At 46.3% G+C, this 25,344-nt stretch overlaps 6 protein-coding genes across 8 annotated transcripts; 2 read left to right on the top strand and 4 right to left on the bottom strand.

Annotated features, from left to right (window-relative positions):
- On the top strand, positions 1-4,774 carry LOC6626075 (serine-rich adhesin for platelets). The gene is made up of 5 exons (XM_002048726.4): positions 1-396; positions 476-642; positions 720-2,328; positions 2,386-2,525; positions 2,606-4,774. Exons 1-5 carry the CDS (start codon positions 329-331, stop codon positions 2,779-2,781), a joined length of 2,160 nt encoding a protein of 719 aa, XP_002048762.1. The 5' UTR covers positions 1-328; the 3' UTR covers positions 2,782-4,774.
- Positions 3,592-5,000, bottom strand: sug (sugarbabe). Its single transcript, XM_002048725.4, has 2 exons — positions 4,615-5,000; positions 3,592-4,541 (listed from the first exon to the last, which is right to left on the bottom strand). Exons 1-2 carry the CDS (start codon positions 4,998-5,000, stop codon positions 3,734-3,736), a joined length of 1,194 nt encoding a protein of 397 aa, XP_002048761.1. The 3' UTR covers positions 3,592-3,733.
- Positions 3,639-25,064, top strand: Atg7 (Autophagy-related 7). 2 transcript variants are annotated; one of them, XM_002048721.4, is made up of 10 exons: positions 3,639-3,768; positions 19,700-20,109; positions 20,170-20,703; positions 20,902-21,105; positions 21,166-21,310; positions 21,369-21,716; positions 21,787-21,951; positions 24,353-24,643; positions 24,713-24,829; positions 24,902-25,064. In XM_002048721.4, the coding sequence occupies exons 2-10, from the start codon at positions 19,919-19,921 to the stop codon at positions 24,950-24,952; spliced, it is 2,046 nt and encodes a 681-aa protein (XP_002048757.1). In that variant the 5' UTR covers positions 3,639-3,768; positions 19,700-19,918; the 3' UTR covers positions 24,953-25,064. The 2 variants fall into 2 exon arrangements, with proteins under 2 accessions (XP_002048757.1, XP_015029560.1); XM_015174074.3 differs by lacking the exons at positions 19,700-20,109; positions 20,170-20,703 and having other exon boundaries at positions 3,652-3,768.
- On the bottom strand, positions 9,562-10,163 carry LOC6626073 (uncharacterized). The gene has a single exon (XM_002048724.4). The coding sequence runs from the start codon at positions 10,068-10,070 to the stop codon at positions 9,627-9,629; it is 444 nt and encodes a 147-aa protein (XP_002048760.2). The 5' UTR covers positions 10,071-10,163; the 3' UTR covers positions 9,562-9,626.
- NAT1 (N-acetyltransferase 1) lies at positions 10,299-18,717 on the bottom strand. Its single transcript, XM_070210517.1, has 4 exons — positions 18,709-18,717; positions 13,394-16,182; positions 11,395-13,307; positions 10,299-11,333 (listed from the first exon to the last, which is right to left on the bottom strand). The coding sequence occupies exons 1-4, from the start codon at positions 18,715-18,717 to the stop codon at positions 11,155-11,157; spliced, it is 4,890 nt and encodes a 1,629-aa protein (XP_070066618.1). The 3' UTR covers positions 10,299-11,154.
- On the bottom strand, positions 21,985-24,084 carry LOC6626071 (32 kDa beta-galactoside-binding lectin). 2 transcript variants are annotated; one of them, XM_015174101.3, is made up of 4 exons: positions 23,948-24,084; positions 23,487-23,568; positions 22,756-23,343; positions 21,985-22,358 (listed from the first exon to the last, which is right to left on the bottom strand). In XM_015174101.3, exons 1-4 carry the CDS (start codon positions 23,973-23,975, stop codon positions 22,073-22,075), a joined length of 984 nt encoding a protein of 327 aa, XP_015029587.1. In that variant the 5' UTR covers positions 23,976-24,084; the 3' UTR covers positions 21,985-22,072. The 2 variants fall into 2 exon arrangements, with proteins under 2 accessions (XP_015029587.1, XP_002048758.1); XM_002048722.4 differs by lacking the exon at positions 23,948-24,084 and having other exon boundaries at positions 23,487-23,825.
- Positions 25,065-25,344: the final 280 nt, after the last annotated feature.

Raw genomic sequence — 25,344 nt, forward strand, 5'->3', positions numbered from 1 at the left:
CGCATGTACATACATACATGTGTGTATGTACGTGCGTACTTACTGCATATTGATAAAAATTTGTAAAAATCCACTTGCTTATTAGTTTATAGGCCCCGATGAGTAAGTAGTTGCCTAAAACGATTACCTCAGCTGTTTGGCGGATTGTCTCAGCACAGCAGCGACGCCAACAAAATTTGCGCATTCCGTGAAATTGATTCACGATTTGACATTGAAAACACAAACGCAATGGTGTTGTGGGCGTAAAGGAGGAGCAAAGGGCAAGGATACGGGCAAACGGAAACGGTCGATCGAAAGAGGAAAGGAGGACACCAACAAGAACAACAACATGCCCTGCGAAAGCTGTGGCATTGAGTTCACGGTCTTTCGCCGTAAGCGCAGCTGTTTCGACTGCAGGTAAGTTGGTCCAATCCGAAATTTGCGACATTAATTCATAAATTGCCATACAAATTGTTTTCTTGTTATGGCCTTACAGGCGCTATTACTGCAACAATTGCTTGACGGCGACGACGGCGCGCCGCTGCCAGCGCTGTGCAATATTTGCCCAACGGCCGCTGTTGCACGCGGATTTGTTGAAACTAAAGCCAAAAGATTTAATATTCTATTTGCAATCCAAACACATTTCCACTGAAGGCTGCCTGGGTGAGTCATTGCAGCCGCACGACAAAAAAAAAACAAAAAAATGAAATAGAAGTCATCTATATGCGTTTGCCTTGCAGAGAAAGAGGAACTGGTCGGTCTGGTGCTGGCACATGTCGCTCAGTCGGATCGCGATACGGGCCGGCCGCCCAACAATAGTCCCGGACGTGGCCAAGCCAATCCCATGGACAGTCTGAAGCAAACGTGCCAAAACTTTTTCACCAATCTGAGTGACAATATCAGTGATTCCTTAGCGTCCTTTGACACAAAGTCCAATACTAAATCAACGACGGACAACAGTCGGGCCAACAGTCGACATGCATCCCATGATAATGGAGCAACGTCGTCATCGTCGCCGCCGCCGCCGCCGACGCACATTTTTGAGCAGCCGCGTGTTTCCACGCGCGAAATTCCAACGTATGCGAGTGCAGCTCAAGTGCAGACACCTGTACGCACGCCAGCCACAGCGAGAACCAACTCCACGGAGGTAGCGCATGTGCATGTCAGTCCATCGACCTCGTCGACGCACACGACAACATCGCCCACAGCCGCACCGGAGCCCAAATCTGTGTCTGTGATGGCCACAGAAGCGGCTAGGCTGCTGCACAATATTGAGCGTGATAACTCGGAGTGTGAATGCTCGGATGATGAGATAATAACCACGTTCAGTGAACGCACATCGCTCAAGAATAGCGAGAACAGCGCTGGCCAGGCAAGCCTAAGCCGGCCACCCTTGGAGACAAGCACTGCGGGTCTGGGTGCGACGACGACAGCAACTGCGACGACAACAGGAACGACCACAAACACCAGTCCTGGCTTCTCCAAGCAGGGCTCCCTTAGCTCCAAGGTGGACGCATGCGGTGCAGACGCTTCGTCGCAGTCCAGCTTCGAGGAGCTGGGCGCCATTGGCGGCATTTCGGACGAGAGCAAAGCGGCAACCGATACCAACAGCAGCAACCTGGATCAGTGGCAAATACTGGAACAAACAGCGCCAAGCAGCAGCAGCCAAGCGCTGCAGCAGCAGGGCTCACCCACGCAAACCGAGACGGCTACGGAGGAAATTCTAGAGGTGACGGTGCGGGATGTGCCTGGCGAGGCGCCTAGCTTTGAGCAGCGCACTGTCACGGTGCCGCAGGCGCCGCAGCGCACCAAAAAGGTAACACGACGTCGCTCCGACGGCTACCTGAATCGTCGCCATCATTCCAGCGATGATGAATCGCCAGTTGCGCCCAACGGATTGGCCTTGAGCACACTGAGCGAACAGCCTGAGCCGGGCGCAGCCTCCAGCAGCAGCTGTCAGCGTTGTGGCAAGAATAAAACAAATATTCGCCGACATGTGGACAGGATGCGTCGACATTTGGAGAATTCGCAAATGTCTGAGGAGGATATCAAGCATGAGCTGCAAGAGTTTCTCAGTTACCTGGAGCAGCGCACCAAGTCTGTGGACTGCTCCGAAGCGGACAGTCATGCCATCTCGCCGCTGAGCGGCGCAGATGCGGGCAGCATAGCGGACGCTGGTGCCGCCGGCTTGCCGATAACGCCAACGATTGAGTTCTCGCCCACACAGGATGATAACGAAACGCATTGGGAGGATGACGAGGGCATTCATGTGTATGCCTCGTCCCTGGGCTTTGAGCCGGGCAACAGCATGGACTCACGTTTCGTAAACTTGGAAGACTTTGAGGATCGGTAAGTGGAAAGGTACATACATACATAATATTGCTAATGCCCATGTATCTTTCACAGAAAAGACTTGGAGAATCTAACGGTGAAACAGTTAAAGGAGGTTCTAATGTTGCATCGCGTTGACTACAAAGGCTGCTGCGAGAAACAGGAGCTGCTCGATCGCGTTTGCAGACTATGGAAGACTATGCGCACAGCGCCAGGTAAGTTCTTATTTATTTCTGTATACATCAAAACTGTATTATCTATATACGTATATATATATATATACATATATGTACAGCTGTTGAGAAACTTGCCACGGATGAACTTTGTAAGATATGCATGGATGCGCCCATTGAGTGCGTTTTTCTGGAATGTGGTCATATGGCCACCTGCACCAATTGCGGAAAGGTGCTAAACGAGTGCCCGATTTGTCGACAATATATTGTACGAGTTGTAAGATTCTTTAGGGCGTAATTCTAAATGGCAGCCCATAGCTCTGCTTAATGGTAAAAAGTATATAATATAATGTATTATGAAAACTGGTTGATTGGCGGCCAGCGTTGAGAAGCTGGCCAAGTGATTTGCTGTTCTGTGCGTGTACATATTGAAAGTATGTATTATTATACACAAAAATAACAAAAATACAAGCACAATCTGTGCTATTTATACCGTTGTTACTGGGTCTTAAATGCTCAATAACTTCAGTTGAATAATAACAACTTGTTTGTTTCCTTATAACTCTAATGCTGGCAATAAAACAATTGCTTTTCGAAAAGAAAAGGACCTCAGTATGTTTGCAAATTGAAAAATACAACTTACAAAGTATGTATTTACATATATATATATATATATAGAGCATATTTAATTTGTGAACTCGTTTTTTGACTATTTATTTCACTATTTTTTCTCGTTGTTAATATGCGTGTGTGTATGGATCGAGTTGTAGTCTTAGCTAAGATAACATTCCTATATATTGTAAATGATGGAATATATGATAAACACAGTTGTAAAACTAAAAATCTCGTCTAGATGCGCATTTACATTAATAAAATCGACACCTTTTATTTGAACAGCTGCCAGCTTCCAATTTGAATATGGCGCGTGCGGCCAAAATATCGTTTATCGATTTACTTTTGAGCTGTGCTGTGCAGTGCTTACACAACACTGTTTTCTTCTTTTTGTCTTTGTGCTTTTGCGGCACTGGCTAAACAATCATATGTTCAGTATAACGGCATTTAAAAGTGCGCGGAAATATGTGACTAATTAGTGGAAAAAAATATAAAGTTTTGTTGGTTTTCCATGCGCAATTCAATGCAAATTACATACAACAGTCTTTATTGAAAACTAAACGATAATTCTAACATTAATGACAAGAGCTAGTGTATTAGCCTGATGACTAGAGTGAATGGCATTCACAATACGGCATTCAACTTCTGTGCACGCGCAGATCAAGCGGCGTGGGTAAGTCCAGTTCCATATCCATAGAATAGTCCTCGCTGTGCAAATAACGATAGTTGTGCTCCCGCGTGCTCAGCCAGTAGTCTGTGCTGGCATATTCGCTATTGTGCTTGGGTTGCAGCGTATAGTCGCTTGCCACGTTGTCACGATCGGTCAGGTCCAAATAGTAGGCTGTTCTGGGTGCGGCGGGCTCTGGCTGTGGTGCGGCAACGGGCGCGGGCAGGGGCTGTGGCTGCGGCTGCGGGTGCGGCTGCGGGTGCGGCTGTGCCGGCGGCAGGCAAGTGTAGGGCGACTCGTTGCCCTCCAGCATGCAGGTGGAAGTCTGACTCTGGATCAGCTGAATGCTGTGCTTGAAGGTCTTTACGTGCTTGCGCAGCGAGGAGGGATCTGTGTAGCGTTTCTGGCAGCCGGGCACCTTGCACATATAGGGCTTTTCCATGGAGTGCGTGCGCGTATGCTTGAACCGATCCGAGGAGTTCGAGTAGGCCTTCAGGCAGCCCTCGAAGTGGCACTTGTAGGGCTTCTCGCCCGAATGTGAGCGTATGTGGATTTTGAGATTTTCGGCACGCGAGAACGACTTCTCGCACAGATGACACCGATGCGGCTTCTCCTTGGTATGGGTGCGCACATGGACGAGCATCTTGTAGCGTGCATTGAAGCCGCGCTCGCTGCGCTGACAGCCGCTCCAGCGGCAATAGTAGAGGCCATCCAGCAGCGAGGCGATCGCATGACGTAAGGTGACGTGTTGTGCCAGCGCCTCCAAAGATTCAAAAACTCTGCACACAGGCCGAGGAGAAATCAACATGAGTAACCTGTTGCATGGAACGTGATCGTATGCCGGACACTCACCTGCCGCAATCGTGCCAATTGCAGAGAAAATCGCTGTCGCTGCAGCTGCTCTGTTCGCTGCAGGATTCTGTCGGCGAACCGGAACCAGAAGTCGAGCTCTGCTTTGTGCACTTCATGATGACGGACTGCGTGCGTGGACTCAAGCCGGACTCAACAGCAACTGGAGCAGCTGCGATGCGTGGTGGTGTTATCGGAGGCGTGGGAAACCGGAGGTACTGCATCTGCGGCAACTGCTGTTCGGGCAGCCAGCTGCCGGTTCCGTTCTGTGCTATGTACGGCGGCGTATTGTACGGCGTATAATAGCTGCTCGCCGGCGGCTCGTAGTATTCGCTGCTGCTGCTGCTGCTGCTGTGACAGAAATTGGGCTTTTGTACTAATATATCCATTGTGTTCACGTTGTGTATGTGAAGTGTGAGGTATTTGGTTATTTGTGTGTTGCGTTCGCGAGTGCGATTGCCAAACGAATGAGCCGCTCGCCTGCAGACATTCGTGTAATATTGAAAGTTCTGTGCCGATAAGGCCAGACTGCGCCGTACGCTTATCAGGCCCCGAAGGCTGTGCACGCAGACAGGCCAACGGGGCCGGCCGGGGCGGGTTGGCTAGATGGCAATAGCATACACAGAGCCGAGCAACGGCGGACATCCGTGGGCCAAGTTAGTTGCGTGTGCGTATCAAATAAAACTCAAAATGCCAAGTTGAAGCAAAAGCAGACATTCACGAATTCCACGCAAATAGCTCTAAGTTGGTCGGGCACTCTGGCCGGAATCGGGGCGGTATACGAGGCGGTTCTCAACCGGGGCAAGTGCACACATCATGTACGTGAGTGAAACACCGTCTGCTCCCTGCTGTGCACCGACGGGCCGGCAACGGGTGGGGCGGGCGCGTGACAAGCGGCTGACTTGGCGCTTATCAGCGAAACGCACTGCTGGAAAATCGGTCTAGTAGCTGACACTATGTGTGTGTGTGTGTGTGTGTGTCATGTGTGTGGGCAATGATCAGCCGGAGCAGCAGCAGCAGCAGCCTCTGAGGGGGGCAATTCGGTCGCTATCGCCCGTACACGGATTGCACTTCGTACTCTCGGAAACACAAAACTAGGCAAGTCACTGAAATCCCCTCCAGCTGGTGGCCGTATTACGTACAGATAAAGTGCCGCGTCGACTTCGATTCGGATCGGGTCCGGGCCAAGTCTATAGCGTACAATCGACCACATGCTAGCCGTATCTCTGCTTTTTGTTAAACGATGACGCTGACATTTTGGGCCAGCAACATTTGCCAATGCCCAATGTCTTATCAATGGGCAACTCTGTAGCGTCTCCGCCGTCTGTGTTTACTTTCGTGTATTTCGCTCATTCAGCCGAAGGCCAAAACACCGGAGGGGGGGGGGGGGAATAACACGGACAGCCATATCTCTCTGCTGCTGCTGCTCCGACGCTCTGCTGGGTGGTTAACTTATCAGCTATATAGCTGGCGCAGTCTGGCCACATTTGATGATAGGAAGTGAATCACAATTCATAATGTTGTTGCTGTTGCTGTTGCTGCTACTCCAATCGCGGGGGTCTTACATAAATAACCACTCGGAAATGGTATGACATCAGGGTCTACGATTAGCTTTAGGCGCCTCTTCCATGTCACCCGCCACCGCTTCCCGCCCGCCACCTAAACGAAGACAATGACAGTCGAATGCAGCAGGTGCAAGCGGCAAGCTGTAATCGAAGTGCGCAAAAAATCATGATTTATTTTTAGATTAACTTACAGATACGACCGCCAAACGGGCTATCGCCCTATGGACTGTAATTAACTAGAAGGCTCGAAGTACAGTTGTCGCCACTTTTTTTTTCTGCCTACGCATTGTCATTAAAATCTGATAAAATTATCGGACTGAAGTTCATCAGGTTGGCATAAAGCAAGCCTAACAATATTCTTTAAGAAAAAGAAAAGAGAATTTCCTTCAACCAAAGCCTAATTGTGCCCAATTTATGGCTGTAATACAATCCAATAATTCCGCTTAAGAGTTCGTAAGAATATTCCAATTGGGAAAACGTAGATCTTCCAGTAAAGACTGATCTTTATTTAGAGTAATATATAATAGACTGGCTGATGAGCTTATGAATGCTTCGGGGAACTTCGAAATATCTATATAATTTATAAATTGTGCCAGCATACTGTACATAGATATTATATAGATATAGGCTAATCCAATCTGTCAATAGATCTCTGGGATCTCTCTAAGAAGGAAGCTAGAAGACTGCTCAGCTCGGGTTACAGGGAATCTTCTAGTCGGACACTGCCGACTCGCATTTACTTTATTGATCTGTAAAGCTTTGAGCCAACTTATGAGTCTAATATACATAAACATGCGCAGTGTCAGGGATTAGAAATATTCCTTGAAAACTTTTTGTTTTTAATTCATTTTGTTTTTTTGTTCTCATTGATTTCGACTGTTGCGATCTTCTAATTGATACCCCTGACCCGAATTTATTGCACAACATGCGTAATATTCCGTCAACGATAATATTTATTTTTCCATATACATATATAAATAATACAAATCTGGATTCTCTGGTTCCCCTGAAATCAGAAAACTGAACTTTGTATGGCGCGAGCTGTGCTTGATAAGCGACCATATTGGAGCCGGGCCGCATATAAACGAGCTCAGCAGCTACCACAACAACAATTTGTCCGTCCGGCATCGCATGTCGCCAAACAGCTGCCCCACTGCCATGCCCATGCCCATGCCCATGTCCAGACCCATGCCCATACCCAATCCTCCAGAGATTAGCAAACAGCAGCGACAGAAATCTCCTCTCATAGAGGTGAACGCGTGCGCCGCAAACTGTTTTATTAATTTTTCCGTAGTAAAATTGAAAAAAAAAAAAAAAACAAATAAATACAATCCCCAGCAAGTGCGCCATATAGAATGCTTGAGTCTGGGCAAGTACAATACACAATACACAATAACCGGCTCGATCCGGTTACTTGGGGCTCTGTCATATTATGATGTTCAATATTTCTATCAAATTATAACAACATACTTGAACTGATAGCGCCAGGGGTCTGGCTGGGGCTGGCTAAAGGTGCCAACTCTGGGCGATAAGCCGGAACGAGTCTCGGATTGGGGCGTGTGCGCTCAAACCGAGGTTCGAGCTGGGCTTCGGTTTGGTCTAGGGGTTTATCGAAGGCCCAGCCTCTCAATTTGCAAGCGACAAGATGGATTCTGTGGGAGGAATGCGACAAAACTACGGTGCAGAGAGAGAGAGAGATGTAGAGAATGGTTGAGGGATAGGTTTCCACCCGACTCTCTTCGCATATTATGGATTCCTTGTCATGTGAAGCGTGGAATTCCTGGAATCCTAAAGTTTGCCTTAAAGGTCTCCGCTTAGATAAAACTGACAGATTCAACAGGAAACAGTTGCTAGAATCATGTGGAACTGTGCAACACTGTTTTCTGCAGCACTAGCCAGGAATGCCGGGCTTAGGCCGGCAGAAAGCAAAGCTTAAAATCCTTGGAATCCTAAAGCTTGTGAATGTAAACCTTAGCCTTAAAGGTCTCCGCTTAGCTGACAGATCCAGCAGCAAATAGTTGCTAGAATCATGTGGAACTGTGCAACACTGTCTTCTGCAGCACTAGCCAAGAATGCCGGGCTTAGACCGGCAGAAAGCAAAGCTTTAAAGTCAATCATTCGATTTTAGCAAATGCCGAAACTGAAAAGAAGGCACCATAAATTTCGTGGACCCCTCGCAGTACACTTGACCCTATCGAAGGCAAACTTCCGTGGAGTCGGCCGGCTGCTGATATGGCCAAATGGCTGGACAAAACAACAGACGTGCAAAGTCCACACATAAAATCCAGAACGCATCACCAAAACAGTATCCCATGCAACTGGAGCATGTAACTCGAACCGGGTACATTGTCTGGGCCCAAATGTTATCTCAACAGCAGACGGCTTGATATGCCAAAAAAAAAAATATATATATATATATATAGAGAAAAAAAACAAGAGCTGATCAAAATGAAAATGAAATATCATTGCCCGACTTTCATGGGAGCCGCGGTAGCTAAATAGCAGCTATATTTATAAACGGTTTACTATTTTTTGTCGCTGTGGTTCTTGTTGTTGTTGTTGTTGTGGCTGATACTGCTGACAATATCTCGTCTAGACGGCCTATTATTAGAGGCCAAACATTTATGAAATTTATTGTTATAAATTATTAAGCGAAATTTTCCACAACATCGCTTGGGTCTAGCAAATAAACCCTATCAGTTTAAATAGGGCCAATTACTATTGGAAAATACCATTAAATGGGTTTATAAATGGAACCTGAATGGGTTTTATCTTAGCTGAAAGAAAGCCAGATATATTGCATACAAATTGTCTAAATGGACAAAACAACAGACTGATGCAATCTGTGGCTTGGATTACGTTTTGGCAAAGGTTCACAGCACGCGCGCCAACAATAAGCAGAAGAAGAACTGACACTTATCAAGCCCAATATTATGTTTGATTATTTTCGGAAGAGGCGGGGGGTTGAAGGACATTGACATCCAAGGCGATAAGCCGCAGGCAGCGCAACACGTGCGAGCTTTTTTTTTTTTTTTTTTTTTTTTTTTTTTTTTTTGGGGCCAATCGCACCTGTACCGGGCGCCCAACGTTATTCACTGCACACATTTTGCAACACTGTTGCGAGGCTTATAACGGCACTTACACGCAGCCGAAAAGTACTCCGGTTTTATTTTGAAATTGTTGTGATTGAGCGCGTAGCGTACGAATTTTGCGCACGTTTGAACTTGTAATGGATTTGGAACTGTTGTCAATGTTGTCCTGAGCTGGGAGCACATCCCACGTTGTCCGTGGGGTCTCGGCGCCGGCAAACCAAAATAAACGCCCAGCATTGACCCACACGGCGTGCACACGCTGCGGTTCATAAATAAATATTGAAATATTGGTATATAAATAAATGCCATAGACATTGGCTTTAATCACAACTATAAATACATGATGACGGCGGCTGCCTCACACGAACAGCTCCAGGTTGTTCTGCATATAGCTGACCAAGGCACTCTCGAACTGGGAGCGGGCCATGCTATCCAGCTGCAGGTTCATGCTCACATAGAACTGACGGCGATGGCGCATGCTCAACTTTGTGGCCAGCACCACGGAATCGCTCTGTCCGCTCTCGCCCATAAATGTGGTGGATACTATTTGCTGGCTGGGCGGACGTGCCGGCATGGCAATGGCGAACTCGTCCAGGCGTTCCGCATCCTTGCCGCTGAGGAATAGCATTGTGCTGCCGTTCATCTTGAGTACGCGTAATGTGATCTGCAAAGCGCCCGCATTCAGTTGGGCCATGTGCGAGGTGAAGGCTTGCCCGGCAGCCGGCAGGGGCATTTGTTGTTGCTTGGCCGCATCGCCGCAGGCTTCCATTTGCTGAGTTGGTAAAACGGCGCAGCTTTCCATTTGTGTACTTTTTTTTTCTTTTTTTTTTTGGTAAAAATTGAAGAGAAATGCAAAACTTCTAGAATTTACAATGAAATGCAGTTTTGTTGTTAGATAGCAGTGTTGCAAAATAGCCCAGCGGCGCAGCGCTGCCAGCTGGTCAAACGCTGTGTTGGTTAACGCTTGACTTTAGGCGCCAAAGCGAATTGAACTTGAATTTTTGAGGCGAATTGAGTAAAACGCAAAATATTCGCCGTTCGCAGTGTTGTTTTCATTTTATTAAGGCTCTATTTGAATGTGGGCGAGTTTTTGTTTTTTTTTTCTATTTCATTTTCGAGTTAAAATACATACATATTACGATTTCGATGCTAGCTCCGAACATTCAAGCTGTTCAGCTGTTCTGTGTACATTTATGGATACATAAGCATCAGGTTATCCTGTTTTTGTTTTCTTTCGATTTGAACTACTTAAATACAATAAACGATTGAGGGCTGTGCAAGTATCAAAAGCAAAATCAAATTAAGGGCAATTCATTTTAAATTGTGAACATTTTGCTTATAAGATCAGTTCCGCTTGGATAAGGATTATTCAAAATGAAATTCACTAATTAATTTATATACTTTGTAATGTGTTTCTTCTTCTTATTACTTTGTTCTCTGAAAATTCGCATTCGAATCGTATTTTAGTTAAATATCATATTGTTAATTACGTTTGCGTCTATTGCCGTTTTATTTATTTGTGTGGTTAATTGTTAAAGTTGCTTGAACTTGAATGAATATCAATTAATTTGGATTAAACTTGTAGCTTTTTTTCTACTATAATTTGACTAACATTTGCAACCGCGATTTCAACTTTCATCTTGTTTTAGATAATGTATTAATGTTGATATTTTTTTCTTCTTGTTCTTTTTGCCCTTTTGTTTGTTTTTTTTTTTTTTTCTTTGTTGAAGGTTAATTTTTTCTTTTTTTTGTTGCTTTTTGTTGTTTTTTTTCGTTTTAGCTGGTTGCGAATAAATATATATATATATATAGAGAAGTGTTATTACATATATAGTATGTGGGTGTGTGTGTGTGTGTGTGGTTGGTTATTATGCATTTTGGGTATTTCAATCCTCATCGTCCTCAGATTCGGCCTCCTGGAGCCAAGTCAACCAGGCGTTCACTTGAAACAGCGCCGAGCCCTTGCCTGGGTATTTGTCAGAAATCTCCTCCTTCCACAAAACGAACGCCTCCTCCTCAATGATCTCGGAATCGTAAAGATATTTGAACCAGCGACAAAGCATGCCTGAAATATGAAACATAAACATTAGATCTAAAAAAAAGATGATCCAGAGATGATGTCTCACCCTTGGGGAAATTCTCGTTGTAGCAGAAGAGCTGCAGGGCGTAGAGCGCCATGAGTTGCAATTCGTTTTGGCTGAGGAAGGTTTGCAGCATCTGGCTGTAGGTCTCCAGCATGGCCTGTTCCTTTTGGGTGACCGACTTCTCGGGATGCTCCTTCGGGTCCATGTTGCTGGCGAGTGTCGTCTCCTTGGTTATGTACTTGACCACAACGGTCATGAGGGCCTGTATGAAGCCCGGATCTTTGTAGTATTTGTTGTCCACATTGGCCTTGACCCATTTATAGAAATTGTTTGGATTCGGATCGCTCTGCAGCTGCTTAAGCATCTCGGCTTGAACCTTGAGCAGCGGATAGAGGAACGACAGCTGTCGATCCTCAAGAATTTCAGCCAAACGCTCCTTGTTGCGATCCACCTCGGGCAGGCTGTTCATTAAATCAATTTTGCTTGCACGGAACTTCTCCTCGAGCGCATCCTTGCCAATTGTCTTGTGCAGCTGCTGCAGCACGAGCAAAAACAATGGATAATGCTGTCCATTGTCCGTATAGTTGGCAATGTCATTTAGCTTAATCAGTGCCGGCTCACAGACCGCCTTGCTCAGCACGGAGGCGACCAGTGCGGTTATCCGTGGATTCAGTGCCTCGCGCTCATTCATTTTGTTCACCAGTTGCTTGAAGATCTCAACGATGACATTCGGCTTAATGCTGGACAGTTTGCGCAATGTCTGCAGGAAGCGAACGATACGCTCCAGGTATACATCATTCACACGGTCCAGCACCTCCATCAGCAGATTGAGGCAGACATCCTTTAACGCTTTCTCCGGCAGTTTTAGCTCAACGAAACCCTCCACCAGTTCCGTAAATGGATCCGGTTTAGTGGCTTCCATTGTTTCCGATTCGTTGGCGGTATCAGCCGTAATTTCATCATTTACAGTTACTTCATCATCATCATCATCATCATCATTTGGCTCCTCATAGTAGAACTTCTCCTTAAAGTAGGCGGTGGCCTTCTTAGTCATCTCCTCCTTGCTGGGTCCCTTGTCCTTCTTCTGTTGCTGCTGCTTGCTCGAATTGGAGCCCGACGGTGTTGTGGGTCGCTCCAATGCGCCATTCTTGGCCAGCTGCTCCTTGCTGTCAGCGCCCGAAATTGTCTTCTTCTGCTCCATGGTGTGCTCAGCTGCTGTTAACTGGCCGGCTGTGCCGAAGTTCGGCGACGAAGAGGTCGCCTTGAGGCTCTTCTCGCCCAGCTGATGGGTCGCGAGCAGCGAACGATTATCCGCACCATACTCAGCCGATGGTGTGGACGATGGACGCGCCGGATTGTTCATTAGATGCGATGTCGGTGTGCCCAACAGCGGATAATGCGAGTTGGACAGCTGCGAGCTGGAGTTGCCGCTGGGCGGCGTCGAGATGGGCAGCGTGGCCGGGAATTTTTGATTCTGTGAGGCGGCACGGAACAGCAACGAGTTGGCCGCCGGGCGCATTTGCAGATTCTCAACCGAATCCTGATTGGTGGTGATCAGATTGCGTTTAAAGCGCGGCGCCAACTCCTTGCCGCCCAGCATCAGCTGATTTCCGCTGCCGTATTGCCCGTCATTGTTGCGATCATTGTTCCGATCGTTGTTCCGGTGCGAGCCGCCGCTGCCGCGAGAATCGTCGCGATTACCGCCGCCCCCACCACCACCACCTCCTACGCCGCCACCGCCGCCGCCACCTCCTCCTCCTCCGTTGCCAGCACCGTTCTGATTGCTGTGCTTGTTGTTGTAACGATTGTTATAGTTGCCGCCGCCTCCTCCACCTCCGCCGCCGCCGCCGCTGTTGCCGCCGTCACGATCACGATTGCGATCGCGATTGTTGTACTGGCGATTATCACGATCACGATCCCGATCACGGTCCCGATTGTTAGCGCTTGTAGCAAAGCTGCGCAAAAAAGTAAGAGAGAGAGAGAATTAGTTATAGTGCTGTATAAATCGACTTGAATCATCCATTTTGCCGGCTATACTTACGGCGATACAATTGGCGATGCGCCCGTCACACTCAGCCCGCTGAACATGTCATTGTAGGCGCCGGGCTGTATATTCAAATGGAATCGATTCATCCAGCTGTCGCCGTCGCGATCATTGTTGCGCATATCGCGATTGCGATTGGCGAACGGGGTGCGAATTATTGAGTCGTCGTCCGAGCGTATTTGCTTTATGGGGACGGGTCCGTCGGAGCTGCCGCCAACTTTGCGCGGTATCCAATGATTTTGTCGCAATTCGATGACATCCTTTAGCATGAAGCGTATCCTTGGTGGATATTCAGTTGATTTTGAACGACGTTCCAACGTCTCAAAATACTGGTTCATCAGCTCTTTGCCCTGTTCTGAATCCAGATTCTTGCCGCAAGTCTTGAGCAATTGAGCCAGGCATTCCATGTCCTCGCACATTTCCTGCGCACCGGCCGTACGCTTCTTCTTCTTATCCAATAGCTCCATAATGCACGCATGCAATACATTCTTTGAAAGCATATCCAACTTATTGAGCTCCCCAATAAACTTGACATTGCCCAGCATACGCTGTTTGGCCAAATGACGTCGCTCCTCCTCGTCGGCCTCATTCTCGGGCGGTGGTCGATTATCGTTCGCCTCATCCCGCTTCAGTCGATTGTTGAACTTGTCCCGACAGACGGCGATCAGCAGGCGCAGAAATGTGCACGAATTGTTTGGTTCCTTTTCAAATGATGGCGCTTCCTCGGACAAACGCTTGCACAGCTGTGCATACATAGACGAGTATTTGGGCTCGTCCAAGGCTTTATCGAAGATCAGCAAAATGACACCGTTCAGTATGACAATTGAGTTAAGATCAAGCTTGAGCAGCTCATCGCTCAGCTCCTGGAATTTCTCGGGCGTCAATTTATTCAATATGCCGCGCACACGCCGGAATACTGCATCATTTTTCTCGCTCTGCGTCAGGCCATGCTGTGGACGCAGCGATGGCGGTATCCAGCGTCCAGTTATGGGCTGTTGCTGTTGATGTTGCTGTTGCTGCTGTTGTCCAGCTGCAACTGTTGTTGTTGCTGCTGCTGCTGTTGCTCCGCCTGCTGCTGCTGCTCCTGATATTCCTCCTGTTGTTGTTGTTGGCGGTGGTGTTGTGGATTTGTAGCTTTGTTGTTGTTGTTGCTGCTGCTGCTGCTGCTGTTGTTGTTGGTGCTGTTGCTGCTGATGTCTCAAGCTTTGTCCACGCTCGTAACGCTCCTCGTTGTTGCTGCTGCGATAACGATTTGAGGCGTGTCCGTTACGTTCGCCTCCACCGCCGCCGCCGCCTCCTCCTCCGGCGCCGCCTCCTCCGCCGCTATAGCGTTGATGTGCCGGCGATTCGTCTGCGTAACTGTCCCTATAATTGTCCCGATTATCCCGATTGTAGTCGTCGCGATAGCGTCCGCTCAGGCTGTGGCCGGCATTGCTGCTGTTGCTGTTGTTGCCATCGTTGCCGCCGCGTTGTGTTCCGTAATTTGACTTGCCAATTGCCGAGTTGTTGCTGTTGTAATGACGTTGTTGTTGTTGCTGTTGTTGTTGCTGCTGCTGTTGTTGCTGCTGTCCGCTGCTGCTGCTGCTGCTGTTGTTGATGTTGCTGCTACTGTTGCCATTGCCATTGACCGTCTCGTAGCGCCCGCCGCTGCCGCGATAGCTGCTGCTCGAGTTGGTGTTTAGATTGCGATTGTAGCTGACGCCATCGGAGCTTGTGTGATAGTTGTTGCGACTACCACGATGCACTCCCAGACTCCCGCCGTTATAGTTGCTCGAATTGCTATCAGCGTTCAGCGTTTGCTGACTGCCGCCGCTGCCGCCACCGCCGATGTTGTTGCTGTTGTTGTTGCTATTGTTGTTGTTGTTGTTGTTGTTGCCGCTTGCACCCAAAATGTCACTATTTTTGTTATAGTAACGCGACGACGACGAATCGTTTTGATATGATCGTCGAGGTCTTGGGCTTAGCTCCGAATCGTGTTGACGAATTTTGACGGTATTCTTATTATAGCCAGTGGAGTAGTGTCCGCTTGGGCCACCAATTTGTCCGCCCACGCCAGCAATTGCTGATGAGCCGCCGCTGCCGCCGCCGCTGCCTGATCCTGCGCTTGAACGGCTGCCGTTCCTTCCACCCAATGGGGATTCGTTGGTGTTGCTGCTGTTCCCACTAGCCGATTTATTGGCACGATAGCTGCCGCCGGTGTGATTCGTCGCGTTTGTTGTGCCCTTATCGATCTTGACCAGATTCTTGAGATTGTTGAACGTATCGGTTGCGGTCGTTATGGGCAATAGATTGGGACTTGTGTTGAGCAGTGTCTTTTGTCCAATTGACGCCGTTGTCGTTTGTGGTGTCGGTGGTGTTTGGCCTCCGCTGCCGCTGCTGTTGCCACTGCTGCTGTTGCCGCTGCTGCTGGTGACGCCTAAAACGGCGCCGCCGCCTCCGCCTCCACCGCCGCGATTGGTCACTTGGTCGTAATTGCGCTCGATAATATCGTTTTGTTGTGCCGTTATTATCAAACGCAAATCGTTGACGCCGCCGACGCCGCCGCCGCTGCTGCTGCTGCTGCTGCTAATGCTGCTGCTGCCGCCGCCGATGCTCGTCGTGTCACCGGTACTGGTGCCTCCCTCAATGGTGATCGTTTTGGCGCTGTGGCGGCGAAACTGATCTATGATGACGCCTGCCTGATGCCCGTTGCTTGTACCGTTAGCCCAACGTTGCGGACTATCGTCGTAAGTGTGCAAAAGGGGAGCGGCGTCGTACGTTGATAGTGGAATGGTGATAATTTTTCTCTATCGACTTGGGAGCGAAAAAAATTACAATTCCTCTCTCTCTCTCTGTTTTTCTCTCGTTGAAAGCGTCACGGAGTTTGTGAAGCTCTCTCTCTCTCTCTCTCTCTCTGTTAGTTTACGGTGCTTCTGTTTATTGGATCCTGTTTGATCTGTTTCTCTCTCTCTCTTTCTCTCTATGCTCTCCTGTGCTGTTATACAACACTACACACGCGAAACAAAACAGAAATTTTGTATAGTAAACACAGACACACGCACACAAGAGACACACACAATATATATATATATATGTATATATATATATATGTTAAGCTGTTTATGTATAGCTGTAAATGATGGGGCTCCCTTCGGTTGCTTTGTCCTAAGTCTCTTTCCCTTCTGCTACGTCTGCTTCGTTAGGTTCTGCGTGCGCTCTTCCGGGTTTTAAATGTAATTTGTATAGTCAGATAGATTCCTGTCTAATCGGATATTGCCTGCTCCGTTGCTGCTTGCCGCTTACACTTATAGGAATCCTGTTGATATATAGAGAAAGAAGCCGTGCCAAAAGAATCTAATTAGAAACAAGTTTGAGTAGGGGGGGAAAGTTTCAAATTATATGTACACAAAAATCTAGACAAAGTTGTGTGATATGGTCTAAATATTATACATACGTACAGGGGGTATACTGACAAATGTGCAAATGAAAACTGAGAGCATATAAACAGTTATACACACATTACATAAATATTTTCAACCGAAGAAATCTCCAAATAAATCAAATTACCTCGAAATTACTTTTCACACTCTCGACTACTTTTGTTTATGCTCTTGCCTTTTATATCTATGTTAATAACAGGCCAATGAGTAATAATGCTGTTGCACAGCTGTTAAAAAAAAAAAAAAAACACTCATTCGTATTAATTTACACTCAAATATAAAAAAAAAAGAAGCTCGGCTTAACAACTAAAAACAACGGTTGTTTGCCAAGGCACTCGCATAGTTGTCGACCGATGACAATGGGAAACTATCAAAAGTCTAAAACTGGAATTTTAATGAAAATAACCTCGCAAAACACCTTCAAGTTTATTTCACTTTTCCCCCACACACGACGCAACGCAATTGAGCGCCACAAGCACACACAAATACATACATATATACAAGCAATTGCTGTGTTCTCGCTCAGCTTGGGGAAATTTATTGTATGTATTTATGCATGTTTGTGTGTGTGCATGTGTGTGTGTAATTTTATGTATAGATGCGTGACAGTGTTGCCGTCTTGCGGCGCACAATTATAGTGCGCAGCTAAAGTGCATTTTATTAAATGCAATTACTTAAGGTGCTCAATACACAGTTTTAATGCATTTAAATTGATTTTAATAAGCACACAAATTGACTGAGCAGCTGTGCTCTGTCAGGTCGTTCGCTTTTGTTCTTTGTTGGCTTTTTCTTTGTTTGCGCGCGCTCCGTTTGCCATATTTGAACTCCTCTTTATGTATGTAAGAAATCAAACTGAGATGTGGATGCTCACGTATCACACACACACACACATGCACATGCACATTTGCGAACGTGTGTGTTTGTACTCATTTTGCTAGACGTTGCTGCTGCGCACAAGCGCGCAAAAATTTCTCAGTGTCAGTGTCCTTTGCTTGTGTGCGTGTGTGCGAAGGTTTATGGCCTCTGCTAGAGCTTTTGTTGGTTCGCCGTTTGCGCTCTGCGCCATCGAATTAAAGTATTTTGACCCCAATAAAAAATGTACTAGATGGGTGCGTTGTTGTTTTGTTGATTAGCAGCGCTTAGCATAAACAAAATATAACTTCGCAGCGAACATTATTCGCATTTGTACGCTAACTTTTTCACTTTTGCTTATACACGAATTCCACTCAAAGAGAGCATACATACATACATATGTACCTATTGGAGAATTGGAGAATCATGCCCGCATATCAAAAGCTCCCCATCTGAAGCAACCCTGAGCCTGATTTGCAGTTAGTTTACTTATGTATATAAGCGTGTGTGTGTGTGTGTGTGTGTGTGTATGTGACTGCAATTTAATGCCTTCCAAACACCCCCCAAAAGTGTCCAAAGTGTAAAACCACCCCAAAAGAATGTGCACATATTTCCGCCCTTTCAAGCGTTGCAGCGCAAAGACGTCGACGACCCCGACCCGAACAGAACACTAAAATCCGATGGCGCGTCAAGAGACCCAGTTGTGGATGATTTTGACCTCAATTCGAGTGAGTCGTGCACAAGCGTTAAGTAAATCCCACTAGAAAAAAACCTGATGCCATTTCCAATGACACACACGCACACAGTTACAGAGCGAGAGAGGCAATAAAACTGAATTTTACTTGGTAAATGCGTAAATTGCTCTATTCAATCCAATGACCCGCCCTGGTTTTCTTCTAAAATCATAACCCGGCCTGTTTTCAATATGCCTCGCAACTAGTTTTTTTTTTTTTTTTTTTTTTTTTTACTCTTTATTCAATGCTTTCGTCATGCACATTGTACAAAGTGCACACACATACACACACCGACACACGCTCACACCATGAACATGTGGCGCATGTGTGTGCGTGCAAACGTGTGTGGCTGTTTTCGAAGATAAAAGCGTACACACGGAAAATCAAAATGAAGCTGCATTGAAAGCGAATCGAAAAACTCAACCTTAACTGTAGAAAGGGTGAGAAAGAGAAGAGAGGAGCGAGAGCAGCGGCAAAGCAACGTCAACAGCAGTTTTTCCGCTGTGTGCCGACGCCATTTTGTTTGCTGGCACTTGACGTTGCCGTGCTGCTGCTGCTCTTCTCGCTCTATCTACCTACATATGTATGTTAGCATGTACTGTATATGCATACATACATACACACATTTCTTTGTATTTTGAGTGAATCATTTTTTTTTTCGATTTCTTTGTCAATTTCATGCAGCGCATTTTACATTTTTCTTTCACTCAAGTTGTACGAATTCCCACCGTTAGGGCAAAACACAGCTGAATTATTTCACATTTATTGATTTAATGTCGATTTGCTGCAGCTCTGCAGCGAAGAAGCAGAAACGAGGACGTCTTAAGCGTACATATGTATGTATGTATGCATCATGGAAAAGTTTTTGAGGCTATAATTTTTTTTTTTTGCCTTTTTTATAACCTTAGTTCACTTTGTATTCGAATTCAAACCAATATTACACACTTATTATTTTTCTTGATATATTTAAATACAATTGTAGTAGTAGGCGCTGAGCTTTCTCCGCCTTTATTGTACTAACCTCTATAAATTACTGACTGTATGGCAACTTTTTTTGCGAAAATTACTACCACCAGTCCGACGTGCTGCTAGACAATCGACTGTATTATCGGATTTTGCTATAGATGGCGTGCTCCACGATATGTGTGTAAATATCGATGTGTGACTATCGAGAAAATGAAAGTGTGCTGTTTAGTATCGAATGAATTTGTAATTTTTATATATAATGTGTGATTATAATCGGATGCATATTAAGCAACTCAATTAAATTCGAATTCTATGTACTGTCAATACTCTAGGTACTCATATTTAAGAAACCAACAGGACTTCCGTAGTCAGTGTGACCCTACTCTCCTATAGCTGTGTGCCAATCGATAGTATTGCACATCGCACAGCTGATCGTTTCATTCTCATGCCGTTCCGTGCATGTCACTTGTTTCCCCATTGTTTGTTTATATTGTACATTGTGGGCGTGTGTATGTGCATTGGTCCACAGTTGTTAGCAACAAAATAACACAATGAGCGATAAAAAAATTTTACAATTTGCACCATTTGAGTCGTTTGTGTCGCCCACCTTCTGGCACAAACTGGCCGAGCTTAAATTGGATTATGATCGTCTGTCCGACACGGCACGCTCAATTTTTGGCCACTACACAAATCGCAAGGCGTCCGGCTGTCTGCTCGAGGTCGACTACAGCGCATATAATAGGTAAGCAGCTAATGGGGCAGCTGATAAGGCCAAAGCAATTGACACTCGATCGATTCACAGCGAAGCGCAGCCACCAAAATTCAGCCATGCAGCCGTCGGCCATATTTACAATAAAAACACAATCGAGGAGTTCAAGACCCTGGACAAAACCGCCCTGCTGGCAGATGAGGGCAGGCAACTTTTGGCTGATATGAGCAGCGGACGTGCCTTGAACGATGCCAGCTTATTGACACGTTTCTTTGTCCTATCATTTGCCGACCTCAAGTGCCACAGTTATTACTACTGGTTCGCCTTTCCCTGCCCGCTGACGCCCATCCTGCAGCTGCTTAACGATCCCATTAAACTGAAAGCGCTGCCCAATTGTGACGCCTGCGTCGATGCCATACGCACGCTGCCTGCAGAGGCGCAGAACTTTTTCGTCTTGTATGCGGACGAGGGGGCGAACGTGTGCGAGGCGCGCAGCTTGAGCGCTGCCTTGAGTCAATTTGATGAGCAGCAGGCGGAGCATTATTATTACTGTTTCGCTGATCCCAGCGAGTACGAGAATCCAGCCTGGCTGATGCGCAACTATGTGGCCTTGCTGCTGCAGCAGTGGTAATTATTGACTTAATGTACTAATTAATTACCGTTGATTTTCATGTGCACTCAAAGAGAACATTAGGCGCTCTTTTTGATTTGTCAGGCATCGATAGCATTAGCTTGCTCTTGTTTTTGTCGAGAGAGCGCGAGACAGTGCTTGCTTACACTAATACAACAACACTTGACTTATTTAAACACTTTTCACTCATTTAGTCCCACTCTGGTTGGCAAGCCGCTCAAGTTTTTGGGCCTGCGCTACGATCAGCAACTGCAATTGGACAACAGCCTGATTTGGCACGTGTCCCAGGCGGAGGCATGCAACTACGCGCAGCTGCAGTTTGTCGGCTGGGAAGCGAATCGCAATGGCAAAATGGGACCACGCATGGCCAATATGCGCGACAGCATGGATCCGGCCAAGTTAGTAGCACATTAAGAAACCTCAAAGTTTTCCTAATTACGAGATTACATTCCTAACAGACTGGCCGAGAACTCAATCAACCTGAACCTGAAGCTAATGAAGTGGCGCCTGGTGCCGGATTTGAATTTGAATATCCTGGCAGAGACCAAGTGCCTGCTTTTTGGCGCCGGCACACTGGGCTGTGCCGTGGCCCGTAATCTGCTGGTGGGCTCTCTGTCATATTTATCTGTTAAATATATTGTAATTTCTATTGTTCGCTTAGTCATGGGGCTTCAAGCACATCACGCTGCTGGACAGCGGCAAGGTGGGCTACTCGAATCCGGTGCGTCAGAGCCTCTATACGCACGCGGACGCAGTCGCTGGCAATCGCATGAAGGCATCCACAGCTGCCGCGCATCTGCTCGAGATAAATCCCAGCGCCGTGACCAAGGGCTATGTGCTGGAAATACCCATGCCCGGCCACACCATAGGCGAGGCGTTGCGCGCCCAAACGACGCAGCATCTGCAGCTGATCGAGCAGCAGCTGCAGGCACATGATGTCATCTTTCTGCTCACCGATTCCCGGGAGAGTCGCTGGCTGCCCACGCTTCTTGGTGCGGCACATGAAAAGGTTGGAGCCGGTTAACAAATGCCATCGAATGAGACTCAAGTGATGCATATTAATCCCTATATCCTCACAGATTGTCATCAATGCGGCGCTGGGCTTTGACAGCTACCTGGTCATGCGGCATGGCGGCACGCGGGAGCCGGTGGGCGATAGTCCCAAGGATATCGCAGGACTCAAGTGCATCGCTGGGCAGCAGCTGGGCTGCTACTTCTGCAATGATGTGACCGCGCCGGGCAATGTAAGTACCCAACCGAGTCAAGCTTTCACTTAATGCTTTTAACAAAACTCTCAGACTTTATAGCACATAGTTAGTAGAATACGGAATGCATCTAGTTATACAAACAAATGCAAACCTAAAGCTAAGCACACTCGTAATCGTGTCGCGAATATTTCTCGAATCCGGCGCACGTCGGATCGCCCGTTTGCACGTGATCCACGCCGGTTATTTGTATCACAAGGCCATTGATGGCGGTCACCTTGAAGCCCACCAGATTCATCATGGCATTAGGTGTGCGCCAGGCATAGCTGAAGAAATTGTAGCCATCCACCGCGGTTAGAACTTCACGTTCCGTAAAAGCCAAAGCCAGTTTGAATTGCTGATTGAAGACGAAGGGAAAGCCGCCGTGGCGCTCCTCGTTACCGAATCTGCAAAGAAAAATATCAGTATGTTGAGCTTAATAATCAAGTAAAGCTTTAAGCGAGCATTATCGCAATTTATTAAAGCTCGCTCAAAAAGCTTTTAAGATACAACTTATTTTAAGGCTCAACATATTTAATCAAGTCAAGCTATAAGCTTAGTAAAGTTGTGATTTACTTTGTAGTGTTTAAAAATAACTTTATGTGCAACTAAAAGCACTCAACAGCTTTAAGCGAGCTTTAATATGTGCTCAATACGCTAGCGATACTTTTGCGAAGTGTTGAATGAGAACAAAATGTAAGAAACGCATTTAGTTAAATTCTCAATGAGCTTGATTCGCTTTATCAGCTGAGCTTTAAATGTTGGCTTAAAGCTTTCAATTAACGGTGTTGTAAAACGACTTACTCAAAGTTCTTGTTCATGCTATTGCGCACCACAGACTTCTCATCGAAACGCACGCTAAAATGCAGCTCCTCGCGTTTCGTATCCGAATCGGTAAACTTGATGATAAACTGTCCGCGTTTGTTCTCAAAGCAACGCGCCGTGATCACAATCACATGGCCGGGACTGAAGAGTATGGGCTGATCGTTGCTAAAGGCCTTGAAATAGTCAGAGGCATGTATGGCCGGCCAGGGATTGGGGAATACGGTGCGATGATCGACCTGTTTGATCACCTGGATTTGATCGCGTATCTCGACGGCGCGTATCGCATTCAATGGCAGGCGATAGCGAAATGTGCAGAATTCGCGACTGTTGATGGATATGTGAAAGCAATCCTCGCACGCCAAAATGTACACCATAAAGAATTCGCCGCTGACAATCGGATTGGGTAGCGTTATATTGTCCATCACCTGGGTCTCCTCCTCGCCCCAAATCCCATGCAGACGGGCATTGCGCACAATCGTATCATTGCGAAAATAGCAGGAGAAACGTAATCCGATGTCCGCGTCCGGATTCACCGTCGACTTGGCCGTGCACAGATTGATGTGGAACCTAAAAGGCGGCGGGTTACACAATTGTTTAGTTGTCGGCGTCGAGTTAGTCATCATAAGTTGTCCCCCGATAAGAGACCAAGTACACTTAGTCATGTTCCGAGCATTTTATACGGGTCTCTCGGTGGGTTGGGTATACTTTACCGGGCGGCGCCGTCGATTGTCTTGGCCACAATTTCCAGCACATGACCGAATTCCAGGGGATGCGACAGATTGCCCGAGTACTCTGTTAACATATTTAAGCAATATTTATTTGGTAATAGACGGAATTTCGGGCTATTTTTTTTTTTTTTTTCGTTAGACTTTATCGATGTTGTCGGCTAGGCGAATCGACATTATCTCACGGAACGTTCAATGAAAACAATAATTCTTTGCCCACGGCAACTTCTCTGAGAGTTTTGTTGCTTTTTATCTAATCAGTAAATGACTCGAGAGCTGGCAAGCGTTGTTTGGCCTGCCCATTGCACTCTGCTACGCTCTGTGTTATGTACTTTTACTATTTAGTTAATTTTTGTTGTTTTTTTTTTCCTTTAATTTTGTTTTTTTTTTTTTTTTTGTGTTTGTTTTAATTGTTTACTTGGCGCTCGCACGCTCAGCTGGCTTACCTAGCGTGGGGGGAGTCATTTTGTTCATATATATATTTGTATTATTTTTTGTAAAGCTCACTGCACCGTTTGTTGACACTGTAAAACGATACTAAAAAGCTTGCGCAAGCTCGTATGCTGTTTAAAAAGCGAGCAAAGCTTAGCTGGGCCAAATAAATGTTATTAGCTGCATACCCAGCTTACTACAGCGCCCGTTAACAGTTTGTGTGCTGTTAATGCAGCAGGCTAATGCTATGTAGGGAAAACGTAAACATATGTTATGTTAGGCAGGTCCAGGTTATGTTAACAGGTCCTGTTCATTAACAGCTGTTACTCATACAAAATTGTAAACAAATGTGAACACTGGTACTCGCTCAAAATGTTATCTACAGTAGCCTAATTCTGCTGTTCTTCTGTTATTTACAGTCGCTTAAAGATCGCACACTGGATCAACAGTGCACTGTTACGCGACCGGGCGTCTCTAACATAGCAGCCAGCTATGCGGTGGAGCTGTTGGTGGCCCTGCTGCAGCATCCGCAAAGGGAACTGGCGCCCGCCTACTATGCCAACAGTCGAGCTGGTCAGCATCTGGAGACGCCACAACTGCCGGAGGGCCTGTTGGGCATCCTGCCGCACTCCATACGCGGTATGCTGTGCAACTATGAGAACATTCTGCCTGCCACACAAAAGTTTGCGCAGTGTATTGCCTGCTCGCAGGTATTTGATACTATTATTATATATAAATATGTATATATAGATAACGTATGCCTTGTTCCCGTGTTTTAGCGCGTTTTGGCCGCTTATCGCAGCGAGGGTCACGAATTCTTGTTCAAAACCTTCGAGACGGCCAAATATCTGGAGGATCTAACTGGCATCTCAGAGTTTAAGCGACTTAATAGTGAGGTAAGTTGATTAAATGAAACTTTAACTAAGTGCAGATTAAGTTGCGAGTAATATATTGTATCTAAATTCCAGATAATAGAATTTGATGATGATCAATTTGATATGTCCGAGAACGAAGATTAGTTTGCTTTTAACGAACATTGCATTTTCTACCAGATTTAAGCTTAAAGAGTCATTCGTCTAACACCAAAAAAATATATATATATGTGTGTGTGTGTTTTCTGCTAATACCAAACCATTTCTTTAGATATTTTTCTAGTTGTAGTAAAAAACCGAACCGTTGACTTGTAAGATCATTTTCTTTCTGTGTGTATGCCCTTGTGGCATTCGACCAGGCAGCATCCAGTCCAAAAGCTGAATTTCTGTTTCAGCCTTAACACAAAAGGATTGCGAAATTAATGTAGATCAGTAACTGAGAGAACGAAAAACGCTTACCATATTGGGACAGCTGTGATTCAGGCTCGTATAAAATGTTAACCGCTTAAATACTTCATTTAGCAGCACAAATCTCTTGC

This window comes from Drosophila virilis, chromosome 5, assembly GCF_030788295.1.
Source record: "Drosophila virilis strain 15010-1051.87 chromosome 5, Dvir_AGI_RSII-ME, whole genome shotgun sequence".
Taxonomy (NCBI): Eukaryota; Metazoa; Arthropoda; class Insecta; order Diptera; family Drosophilidae; genus Drosophila; species Drosophila virilis.